Below are 11,382 nucleotides of genomic sequence, written 5' to 3'. Positions count from 1 at the left end.
GGTCGTCAAGGACGGCAGGGCCACCTTCGTCAAGGGCAAGGAGAGCAGCAAGGAGGCGTCGGCGCGCGTGCAGGACATCCTCGCATCTCCCCGCAATCTCCCCGCATCTCCCCGCATCTCCCCGCATCTCCCCGCATCTCCCCGCAATCTCCCCGCATCTCCCGGCATCTTCCCGCGTGCAGGACATCCTCGCAAAGGGGCGCACCAAGGGCAACACCGACAAGGACGCAGACGCGGCGGCGGAGAAGGCGCGCGCGCTGGCCGGCCCGGCCCCGGTGGCGGTGGATGGTGGCGGGCGGCGGTGGAGGATGGTGGCGGTGGCATGGCGGGTGGTGGCGGTGGCATGGCGGGTGGCGTTGGGGGTGGCGGTGGGGCGGTGGCGGTGGGGCGGTGGCGGCGTGGATGCGATGCGCGCGTTTCGTCAAGTTTCGTCCCACGGCCCCTTGGCTCACGCCTCGCAGGCGGACGCGGATGCGATGGAGAAGGCGATGCAGGAGAGCCTGAGAGAGAGGGTGAAGCAGCTCGAGGCGGAGAACCAGCGGCTCGCTCCGGGCTATGGCAACTCGGCGCCGCCTTCAGGCCACCCGCGCCCCGCGGGGAGAGAGTCGAGGTGGGGGAGACTCCGCACCCCGCCGTCCGCGACCGAGCCCTCCGCCCCGCCTCAGACCTACCGACGGAGCCTCCGCCCTCGCTGGCCCTCCTCAATCGCCAGGGCCCGCCGCCTCGCCCTCCGCCCTACGACGACCCGCCGCCGCCGCCCTTCCCCGCAAGCCGCTCCGGGACGGCCGCCGCTGCCATCTTCGACGACCCGCCGCCGCCGCCCTTCCCCGCCGGCGGCGCGCCGCCGCCGCCGCCGCCGTCGTTCGAGGCGGCCATGAAGATGGACGTGGATGGGCTGGTGAGCCGCCGGCTGGGAGAGACCTCCCCGGCGGCAGCGCGCCCTGTGGCTCCGGGGGGCAGGTGCCTCCCCCCCCCCCCCCCCGCAGGTTGCCCAGCTAGAGCAGCTTGGCTTCCCGCGCGACAAGGCGCGCAAGGCGCTCGAGGCGACCGGCTACGACCCGCAGGCGGCCGCCGATATGCTCTTCGGAGGCTGACCGGCCGGCGGAGGCGAGGCGAGGGCAGCCGCCCCCGCTGGCGCGCTGCTCTCTCGAGCTGCTCTCGCCCTCTGGCGCGTGCCAGGCGCCGGCTCCGGGAGGCGGCACTCCGGCTGCGACATCAACAGTTCACAGACCCCCGATTCAGACACAGGTGGGCTGGCACTGGGGCGCGCTTGTGTCCTTCTGCTAAGTTGGTCTCTCAACACAAAATACCCATTTGTGCTAGTCTGGGTCTGCGTCATCTTGTGTGCGTGTGCGCAGCCCCACCCGCCTGCGTGTGTCGTGTGTGTTCTTGGGTGCATCGCGCGCGAGTAGTTCGCAGCATATACTTTAAACAACTGTCTGAGAGGCGACACACACGTGCCCTGTTGCTGTATCAGCGGAGGGAGACGCACTCAGACAAGGCTCAAACCGCTGACGTACTTGGGCGGGCTGCTGCAATGGAGAGAAGGGGTTGCGGATCTCACTGGGCCTTTTGCGACTTCTTCTTCTTCTCCTTATTTTTCTCTTTCTTTGGTTTGGCCGGCTCCTCCTCCTCCTCCTCCTCGCTGTCGTATGGTATCCACGAGACTGGGTTTCGATTCCACCACGGCCAGTCGGGCAGGCAGATGACGGCGGAGATACCGCCGCCTGCCGAGAGGAACTGGAAGGTGACGCGGAAGTCCTGCTTCATGTACCCGACGGCGAATCCAGCGAGGCCAAAGAGCACGACCAGGACCTGAAAGAAGCGCTCGCACCAGAACTGGCCCTTAAAGTCCTGCGAGCGCGCGGGGGCGGTGCGTTGGAGGCGGCACGGACACGACGCTGCCGAGAAGTTTGCCGCGCACCATGCTACGCGCGAGCAGCGCACTGAGCTCAGGCGCTGCGGCGTGGCGGCCGAGGCAGGGTCGAGAAGAATTCAACGAAAAACTCCCTCGCACGTGTGGGCGGCAGCTGTCTGTTTACAGGCGCTGGCCGCCCGCGCGCGCGCCGGACCGGCTCCGGCACGTCAGGCGGGCGGCGCGCGTCCACACGCGCGTCGCGCAAAAGGCGAGCGCTCGCCGCCGCTACGGCGGCGGCGGCGGCCGACGGCCGACGGCCGACGGCCGACGGCCGACGGCCGACGGCAGACGGCAGACGGCAGACGGCAGACGGCAGACGGCAGACGGCCTAGGGCTCGGCTGGGCGCGCACGCGCACGCGCGCGCGTCGCGCGCCACGCGTCGCTCCGCGAGGGCGCGCGCCAACCGCGATTCGAACCGGGGCCAAAAGGCGCCTGGAGCGACCGCGGTCCGGTCGCGCCACCGCGGCTGCGGGGCTGATAGAGCAGGCCGGCTGCGGCTCCTAATGTACCTCCACTTTTGGGTGGCGGTCGCGCGCTGCCGACGGCGCTCGCCGGCGCTACGGCGCTCGCGGCGCGCTCGTGGCGTTCAGGGCGGCTCCACACGCACACACACACACACACACACACACACACACACACACACACACACACACACACACACACACACACACACACACACACACACACACACACACACACACACACACATGCACAGACACACAGCCCCTTCCCCTCCCCCCTCAAGGGCGAGGACACGCACAGGCCGCACCTCTAGTGAGGCCCGCATAGTATGTGGGAGACTCGTGCCGCCGCCCCTGCCACCCCTGTGTCAGTGTGCATGTGCGAGAGACTGCCAGCGACAAGCTGGAGGCAGGTCGCTAGACTGAGATGAGACCGCCAGTGGATGTGGGAGTCCACCGCGCACCGCGCTGCGAGCCTGTCGTGTCCCTTGTCAGGAGCAGGAGAGCCCCACCTGTCCCCCTGATCGTCCTTCCAAAATCCTGCTCGTGCAGGTGGGGACCTTGTCCTCGTCCCATCCCTCGTTTGGCGTGTCTGTTTTCTTTCTTTCTTTCTTTTCCCTCGCACAACACTGGGCACGGGACTGGCGCGCGCAGTGGCACTAACACAGGTACACCGAAAAGAACTCTCTCGCACAGCACACAGGTTCGACACAGGCAGCGTCGAGAAGAATTTTAGTACTCGTACTACTAAACCGGGGAGCTTCTTCAGTCTGCGGCCAGGGCGCGCTGCACCGGGCCAACCTGCGGCCGTCGCTACGAGCGGCGGGGCTCAACGCGGGGCAGCGCGCCGACGACGTCGAATGCGCCGCCGTGGCATCGCGGCGCCGACGACCAGGCTCAGAGGATGACCCCGGGTAAGTGTTCCCGTGCCTCGACAACTGCCGCTGGTAGGCGCGCCGCGCCGAACCATGGCGGGCGCGCCGCGGCCGCGCGCAACCTTCGTCACAATGCCAACCGCGCGCGGCCGTCGACCAGCAAGCACACGCCTCGACTCGGACACAGTGTTCCGGGGGCAAGGGAGAGGGGCTGGCTCCTAGCCCGAGAGGGGAGCTTCCGAGACCCACTACAAGACCACGCACGCATCATCCCGCGGCCTGGCGGTCGGCGGGATTGCAACCAGTCTTCGCCGCGTGCCGCCTGTCGTTCGCTCGGGCGCCTTGGGCGTCGGGGTGGCGAGCAGGGGACGCGGCTCTGAGCGCCCAGCGACGCGTGCCGGATGGAGTCCGGCCGCGGGTGACTAGGGAAGTTCGCTCAGGATGTGTGGCAGTCAGTTTGGCTGAGTGTCTTGTCTTGTGGTTCTGTGTGTCGCTCCTGTGTGACCGTCATCGCCCGTCCTGCGTCCACCCATACCGCGTTGGTGTCCCAGTCGTTGGTCGGACTGTGTTTCGCCTTCCCATCAATCAATCAATCGGGAGCTAAAAGAAAGAAAGAAAACAGACAACCCAAGGGAGGGATGGATGGGAGGACGGCACGCCGCCACCACACAGGGAGTTTAAGGAGAGGGGTGTGGTGCGCTAGCCGTCGCCCACCCTTGGGCGTCTGCTTAATAAATAAATAAATAAATAAAACAGACATCCCAAGCTAGGGCTGGGTCGAGGACAGACACGTCCCCACCTTTGCAGGATTTTGCAAAAGCGAGGGGGGAGGGCGTCTGCTTCTTAAGAAGTGTCGTGGTCGTTAAATTCTTCTTCGACAAAACCTGGCGGCGGGCGCTTGGCCGTCCGCCGGCGCCGGCAACAACCACATGTGGACCTGGGCCATCGCCGCCGCCTTTGCCGCCGCCGAAGCCGACCCCGAGCGCTTGCCTACGAGGCAGCTAGCTGTGGGCATAGAGGCCGGTGACCCCGCGTCCGTGCGGCAGCTCGTCACGCGGCTGGTCTGGCTCGAAGATGCGGTGCAAGCTCTGCAGAGCGAGCTTGCAGAATCGCGTGCGTCGCAGCCCAAAGCGACTTGCTCTGGCAGTCCAGACGCTGCTGACGACAAGTGTAACGAAATGAAGGCGGCTGGCGAGGCGTGCGCCGTCGCAAAGCGTGCCGGTTGTGCCCTCACGTCAATTCGGAAGGCAGGATACACAGCAACCGAAGCGCGCGCGGTGGGATTCACCCTTGCAGAAATGGAGGATGCGGGCTACATTGAGGGCCTTATGGCAGCGGGATACACAGCACAGGAGGCGAAGGAGGCTGGGTATTCAAGTGGCGAGGCGAAGATTGCTGGCTTTGTCAACGGGTTGCAGTCGGCTGGGTATCAACTGCTCGACGTCAAGGCGGCGGGCTACACGCTGGAGGAGATTAGGACGGCCGGCTACTCGTGCAGCGATGCCAAAGAAGCTGGCTACACTCTGCAGGAGATCAAAGCGGCCGGCTACTCGTGCAGCGACGCCAAAACGGCGGGCTATACGCTTCAGGCGATCAAGGCGGCGGGCTACACGCTTCAGGAGATCAGTACGGCCCGCTACTCATGCTCCGACGTCAAGGCGGCGGGATACACGCTGGAGGAGATCAAGACAGCGGGCTACAGCCTGGCGAAGATCAGGACGGCCGGCTACTCGTGCTCCGACGTCAAGGCGGCGGGCTATAGCCTGGCGGAGATCAGTACGGCCGGCTACTCGTGCTCCGACGTCAAGGCGGCGGGATACACGCTGGAGGAGATCAAGACAGCGGGCTACAGCCTGGCGAAGATCAGGACGGCCGGCTACTCGTGCTCCGACGTCAAGGCGGCGGGCTATAGCCTGGCGGAGATCAGGACGGCCGGCTACTCGTGCTCCGACGTCAAGGCGGCGGGATACACGCTGGAGGAGATCAGGACGGCCGGCTACTCGTGGGGCGACGTGAAGGCGGTGGGCTACTCTGTGAGCGACGCCAAAGAAGTTGGCTACACTCTGCAGGAGTTCAGGACGGCCGGCTACTCGTGCGGCGACGCCAAGGCGGCGGGATACACGCTGGAGGAGAGCAGGACGGCTGGCTACTCGTGCTCCGATGCCAAGGCGGCGGGTTGCACGCTGCCAGAGACCACGGCAGCGGGCTACACGTGCAAGGAGGCCGGCTATACGCTACAGGCTGCGGGCTACGTGGAGGACCTCAAGGCGGCGGGCTACTCTGCAAGCGAGGTGAAGGCGGCAGGCTATACTACGCTACGGGAGATGAAGGCAGCAGGCTTCACGCCCTTCCAATGCCACCAAGCGGGATTCGGCCGTGCTGAGCTGAAGGATGCCGGTTGGTACTATGCTGCGTACGACGATTGGGAGCGTCCCCTACGTAAGGGTTTCCTCCCTGCGTATCATTGGGACTCCCCAAGGCTTCTGTAGGTAGTGCGAGCGCGTTATTTTTTTTCATTAGTGGTAACCAATAAGGACATGGACGACGAGGCAGATCAACCGGCCGCCACGTGCTGCTCGTGGCCGTGGTGTATTCGCGCACAAGGCGCAAAGGCCAGCAAGGCAACCGCACTAGCGCAGCAACGGTGGCTGGCTGGCGATGCCGACTGGAAAAATGCCGAGGAGTCGTCCACCTTTGCGCGGAACTGCGACCTCAGTCAGACACACCTGGTCAAGGCGGCCGATGCAAAGTGGACCTCCTCCTCCCACTGCTTTCAGTGCGCTCTCAACACCGTGCATGAGTGCGACGATTTTGGCGACGACATACACACCTTCCCAGACATTCGCAGGAAGTGGCTGTCTGCTCAAGTGAGCGGGAGCGTTCACTATCCGCGCGTCCGCTACATTGTGGACTATCCGCCAAACACGCCGCGACTGCCCTACCATGACCACCCCGGCGGCGAGGAGTACATCGTCTTTACCGGCCGCTTCGCGGACACAAACTTTGCGCAGGCCTCCGCCGCCGTGCCGCCACCGCCTCGACCGCCATCCTCAGCCGGCGCCCACCCCGCCGCAGGTAGAGGCACCCGCGCTGGTGCGCTACCCCATCGGCACGCACCACGCGGCGATGACTCAGCCCTTCGAAGGGCGCACCGAGATCCTCACCTGGTGGGGCTTGATGCAAGCCACCTCCGCCACCGAGTCTGCGCAGCACGTGGCGCTCTGCCCACGCCTCCTCGTTCCACGGCAGCGCGAGGCCAGCTGGATCGACGGGCCACGGCGTGGGTGGGCCATCAGCAAGGACGGGCTCGAGACGCGGATCGAGCGCTGGGCACCACACGCGGAGAAGGCGCGCCTCCCAACGCCGAAGGCAGGGTGCGATCTAGCCGGTCAACACCTGCCTGTGTGTCCAGGCGCTTTTGTTCCGGAGACCTATCAAGGAGATCTACCTGCTGCGCGGGTCGCTGTCGGCGGCGCAGCGCGTGGAGGGTGCCACGGCGGGCGAGGCGTTGGGTCTATTGGCGGAGGGAGATTGGATCTGCTTTGCGCACGAGGTCTCGCAGGTCCCCCACAGCCGCCGCCCATACCCTCGCCAAGGCTGTGAGGGCGTCTGTTCACACGCTTGCCATAATGTAGGTGGATGCCGCCGCCGGGCCCGACGGCGCGACGTTGCTCGTCAAGGAGCTGCTGCCCTACGACAGCTGGCGGCGGCACGTGCTGCAGGACGTCAGGCAATCCTGGCACAGCTGGTCGGGTGCGACAGGCCGCGCGTCTGGCCGTGGCCACATGCCCGCTGCCTCCCTCGTCGAGGCGAGCACGTCGCCGCAGAGCCACCTTCGCTTCTCACGATCGCGATCGACCTCCGCTGTGGAGGAGGGGGGGAGTGTTGCGCCCGGCAGTAGCCAGTAGCATCGCTTGCGCGCGATCATGAGACCCATCACTATAATAGTCGTACGCGGGTTGCGGCCTCGACCGGCAGGTAGTGCCGCGCCGAGTCGAGCAACAGCCCGCGCCACCGGAAGCGAGGCGCGTCGCTGATGGCGAGCCGCGACGCGTTGATGACCGCCGAGCATTTGCCGTATCTACTCAAAAAAAGTGACGTGAGCGGCGGAGGAAGGGCGCGGAGCGGAGGTGCGCCCTTACGCTACAGGCGTGGCCCCTCACGGCGGGCGGCGGCGGCTCCCCGCGGGCGGCGTTTGGAGGCGCTTACCATGACGACAAGAGGCTCCGTGTCGAGCTGCCAAAAAAAACGTGTGCTCCAAGTCGTCCATATATATCCCTCCCTTGCGCCTTGGGTTGTCTGTTTTCTTTCTTTATTTCTCCAAGTGCGGTCGCATTGTGCAGCTAGCAGCGAGAAGATCTATTCCCCACAGACGCTCCTCCTGGTCAATCCTCCGCCTTGGTGCGTCTTAGCGGCGAGTCGGGCTGCTCTTGCTGCTGCAGCACCCCGGCCGCCTTCTCGGCCAATCTGGCGGCCTCGTCAAAGTCATCCGCGCGCATCTCAAAGAGGCTCATCTCGTCCAACGAGTCGGCCCGGCCGCGGCCCGCTATGGGTGGTGTCGCGCTCGGGGCGACGGCGGCAGCGGCGGCAGTGGCGGCGGCGGCGGCGGCAGCGTGGCGGAGGCGCGTGCTCTGTACGCTGATCGCGCCGGCGATTCGGTTCTCGACGGATCGCGCGTTGCCGCACGGCACCTCGGTCGCAATCGGCGCGACGAGGCGCGCGAGCGCGGAGGCCGCGTGCTTGTCGGCGAGCCGGAAGCGCGAGGCCCGCAGCTTGATCTCCGCAATCTCGCCCAGCTCGCTCGGCGTGTAGTCCGGGAAGGCGAACTTGTACGGGAAGCGGCTCGCGAGGCCAGCGTTCGCGTCGAAGAGCTCCGCCATCGCTCGGTCGTAGCCCGCGAGGACGACGACGAGGTCGTCGCGGTGGGCGTAGCACATGTCGACCAGCACGTTGATTGCCTCGCGCCCGAGCTCAATCTCGCCCTGCAGCAGCGAGTACGCCTCGTCGATCACGAGCACGCCGCCGAGCGCGCTCTCGACGACGGCGCGCGTGTTGCGTGCGACGTGGTTCGAGTAGCGGCCGAGGAGGTCGTCCTTCTTGGCGACGACGAGGTGGCCACGACGCAGCACGCCAAGCTCGTTGAGCACGCCCGCGATGAGCTGCGCGACCGCGGTCTTGCCCGTGCCCGGATTGCCCAGGAAGACCATGTGCATAGACGAGCGCTGCGACACGAACTCCGGCATTGCCGCACAGCGGCGCTGGTCCATCTCGAGCGTGTCGAGCAGCGTGTAGAGGTGCTCCTTGATGCTCTGCAGGCCCACCATCGTGCTCAGGCGCGACTCGAGCACCGACCGAGCGTTTGCAAAGCTCTGGCGCTCGCGAGCGCGTGCAATGTCGCCGCCACCAAAGCCGAGAGCAATCGCTTTGAGGCCACGCTGTGATGAGCGGCCAACGCGGCGAATATCAAACAGCGGTTGCCGCGGCGCGCGCAGCACGTGGCGTCGACGACGCTCGCGGATGCGCCGCAAGCTGTGCACCACGCTCCGAGGCGCCGAGCGACACCTCGTAATGAGGTTGGTGTTGGCATAGATGTGGATTGAGAGGAGCACCGCCATCAGCGCGAGCATGATTGCAGACCACGTCTGCGGATCCGTCCACCAGGTGGAGCCGTCGTTGCTCGGACCAGGCAGGTAGCTCCACGTGGTCGACTCACGCCGTTGTGTCCAGCCGTCCTTGAGCTTAGCTTTGAGCTTGCTGTACCAGCGTTCGACCGCGAACTCCTCGCCTGGCAGCATAAAAGCTGGACGGATATAGATCTAGTGTCAGGAAGATCGGAGCACGTCGCCGGCGCGAAACTCCCTCGCCCACAGAGAGAGAGAGAGAGAGAGCTCGCCCACACTTGTAAGAAGAAGAAAATCTTGGCGCACAGGTACACCAAAACGAATTTTAGTAACAAATCCTTTGGCAATCTCTATTTACTCAGTCACACCAACAGTCAGAGTGGGACAGACACACACACACACACACAATCACAGTCAGACACGCAACACTGCGAGTTCAGAGTTCATTTTTGGAAGCTCTCGAGATGAGCGTGGCTGACTATGACAAACGCGACACCGGCTCGAGCACCCCGTGGTTATTCGCGCGCGCGATGGCAGCTGCAGGCGCGCTGTGACGTCGCACCGCCCAAAGGTACATACACACGGACGGGTCACGGCGCGCGCGCGGGCTGCCGCTTGCCACCCTTGAGGCCCTTGAGGCGGATCCACGAGCCGTTCTCTTTGCACATGCCCCAGCTCTTGTGTAGAACTCGGCCGAGCGCGCACGCCGAGCGCGGTACGTACGAGAGAGAGGCCATCGGCGCACGCCGAGTACCACGTACCAGCCACGTCCGTGGTCGAGTGCAGCCGGGCCAGCACGCGCGCAAACGTCGAGCCCGCCCAGCCGACAAAGGAGTCGGCGCCTCGGCAGACGGTGACCGGAATCGCAGTATCCGGCTGCTGGACTGCGCGACGGAGGCCAGGGTGGCAGAGAGAGAGAGAGAGAGAGAGAGAGAGAGAGAGAGAGAGAGAGAGAGAGAGAGAGAGAGAGAGAGAGAGAGAGAGAGAGATTTTAGAAACCCAACAAGAAATCACGACTACTCAAGAGAGAGTGGGATCGGGGCGAACGTATCGGCACCGCTCCGCGCTCAGAGCGAACCTACACTCTACAGTCCCACAACATACCTAACAGCAAAGGGCTCCCCCGGGGCTCCCCGCCCGGGGGGGCTGAGACGCCATGATACCTCGAGAGAGGCCTTGGCACGTCGCACGTCCGTCGCCGGACTCCGTAGCTCAACCGACGACCCTCGTGCCTCGGGATCGACGGCAAATCGTCATCATGCTGCTGACACAGAGGCGGCTCTGCTGGCGCGCGCTGGCTCGAGGCCACAAGGTGCGGCATCTCAGCAGCGAGGCCGCTTGGCACGTGCAGTCGCGGCTGGCGCAGGCGGGTTCCGAGATAGACCACGCGCACGGATCTCTCTCGCCACCGCTGCACCTGAGCACGACTTTTGAGCGCGACGCGGACGGCGGCTACGAACGCGGCTACTTCTACTCCCGCAGCGACAACCCGACAAGATCGCTGCTGGAACGCACCGTCGCGGGGCTTGAGGGCGGATCTGACGCCGTCTCCTTTGCTTCGGGCATGGCGTCGATCAATGCAATATTCCACGCGCTGCTGGAGCCGGGCTCGCACGTCGTGCTCGCAAACGACGTCTTCCATGGCACGGCGACCTTGCTCTCGGGTTCGTATGCTCGCTGGGGCTGCACCTTTGAACGCGTAGACATGAGTGACACCAGCGCAGTGCAGGCCGCCATCGACGGAGGCGCGTCCCTGGTGTGGTGCGAGACGCCCAGCAACCCAATGTGCAAGCTCACGAATGTTCACGACATTGCACGGCGTGCGAGGGCAGCCGGTGTGCCCTCCGTCGTGGACGCAACTTGGTGCACCCCGGCGTTGTTGCAGCCTCTCGCTCTCGGGGCAGACCTCGTGATGCACTCGAGCACAAAGTACCTCGGCGGCCACTCGGATCTTTTGGGAGGAATTGTCGTTGGTGGAGAGAACTCAGCGCCCTTGCTCGCCGCGATCAGATCCGAACAGCGGAATGCGGGTGCGGTGCCATCGCCGTTCGACTGTTGGCTGCTGCTTCGCGGGCTCCGCTCTCTGTCTGCACGACTCAACTTGCACTGCTCCAACGCCCTGGCAGTTGCAAAGATGCTTGAGGAGCACTCGGCGGTCTCCGCTGTCCACTATCCTGGGCTGCCGTCACATCCGCAGCACGAGCTCGCCAAGGCCCAGATGCGCAGCGGCTACGGAGGCATGCTCTCATTTGAGCTACACGGCGGTGAGGAGGCAGCGGTGGCCGTTGCCGCGCGTACAAAGCTTTGGAGGCGGGCTACGAGCTTGGGCGGACCGGAGTCTCTGATCCAGCACAACGCTTCCTTTGAGGCCCTTTGGACCACACCGACAAGTCCTCCAGGCCTCCTTCGGCTCTCGGTTGGCTTGGAAAACGTGGAGGACCTGCTGCGGGATCTGCAAAGTGCGCTCGACGAAGGGCTCAAGGAGGTGTTTGAATCTTCTAGCTAG

At 65.1% G+C, this 11,382-nt stretch overlaps 4 protein-coding genes across 4 annotated transcripts; 2 read left to right on the top strand and 2 right to left on the bottom strand.

The window, feature by feature from the left end:
- Positions 1 to 1,659: 1,659 nt before the first annotated feature.
- Positions 1,660 to 1,857, bottom strand: EMIHUDRAFT_49768 (hypothetical protein; the record flags this gene model as incomplete). The annotated part of the gene is made up of 1 exon (XM_005781354.1): positions 1,660 to 1,857. A coding segment is annotated over one exon (198 nt), but the record flags the coding sequence as incomplete, so codon positions are not given.
- A 2,327-nt stretch (positions 1,858 to 4,184) lies between these two features.
- EMIHUDRAFT_234350 (hypothetical protein) lies at positions 4,185 to 7,156 on the top strand (the record flags this gene model as incomplete). The annotated part of the gene is made up of 6 exons (XM_005781353.1): positions 4,185 to 5,694; positions 5,860 to 6,330; positions 6,401 to 6,629; positions 6,685 to 6,817; positions 6,891 to 7,008; positions 7,083 to 7,156. The coding sequence occupies 6 exons, from the start codon at positions 4,185 to 4,187 to the stop codon at positions 7,154 to 7,156; spliced, it is 2,535 nt and encodes an 844-aa protein (XP_005781410.1).
- Positions 7,157 to 7,997: 841 nt separating this feature from the next.
- On the bottom strand, positions 7,998 to 8,603 carry EMIHUDRAFT_55379 (hypothetical protein; the record flags this gene model as incomplete). The annotated part of the gene is made up of 1 exon (XM_005781352.1): positions 7,998 to 8,603. A coding segment is annotated over one exon (606 nt), but the record flags the coding sequence as incomplete, so codon positions are not given.
- A 1,531-nt stretch (positions 8,604 to 10,134) lies between these two features.
- Positions 10,135 to 11,382, top strand: EMIHUDRAFT_72929 (hypothetical protein; the record flags this gene model as incomplete). Its single annotated transcript, XM_005781351.1, has 1 exon — positions 10,135 to 11,382. One exon carries the CDS (start codon positions 10,135 to 10,137, stop codon positions 11,380 to 11,382), a length of 1,248 nt encoding a protein of 415 aa, XP_005781408.1.

The sequence above is a fragment of the Emiliania huxleyi genome (genome assembly GCF_000372725.1).
Source record: "Emiliania huxleyi CCMP1516 chromosome Unknown EMIHUscaffold_203, whole genome shotgun sequence".
Classification (NCBI taxonomy): domain Eukaryota; phylum Haptophyta; order Isochrysidales; family Noelaerhabdaceae; genus Emiliania; species Emiliania huxleyi.
The sequence above is the reverse complement of the archived record's forward strand: the minus strand, read 5'-3'. Positions and strand labels throughout refer to the sequence as shown.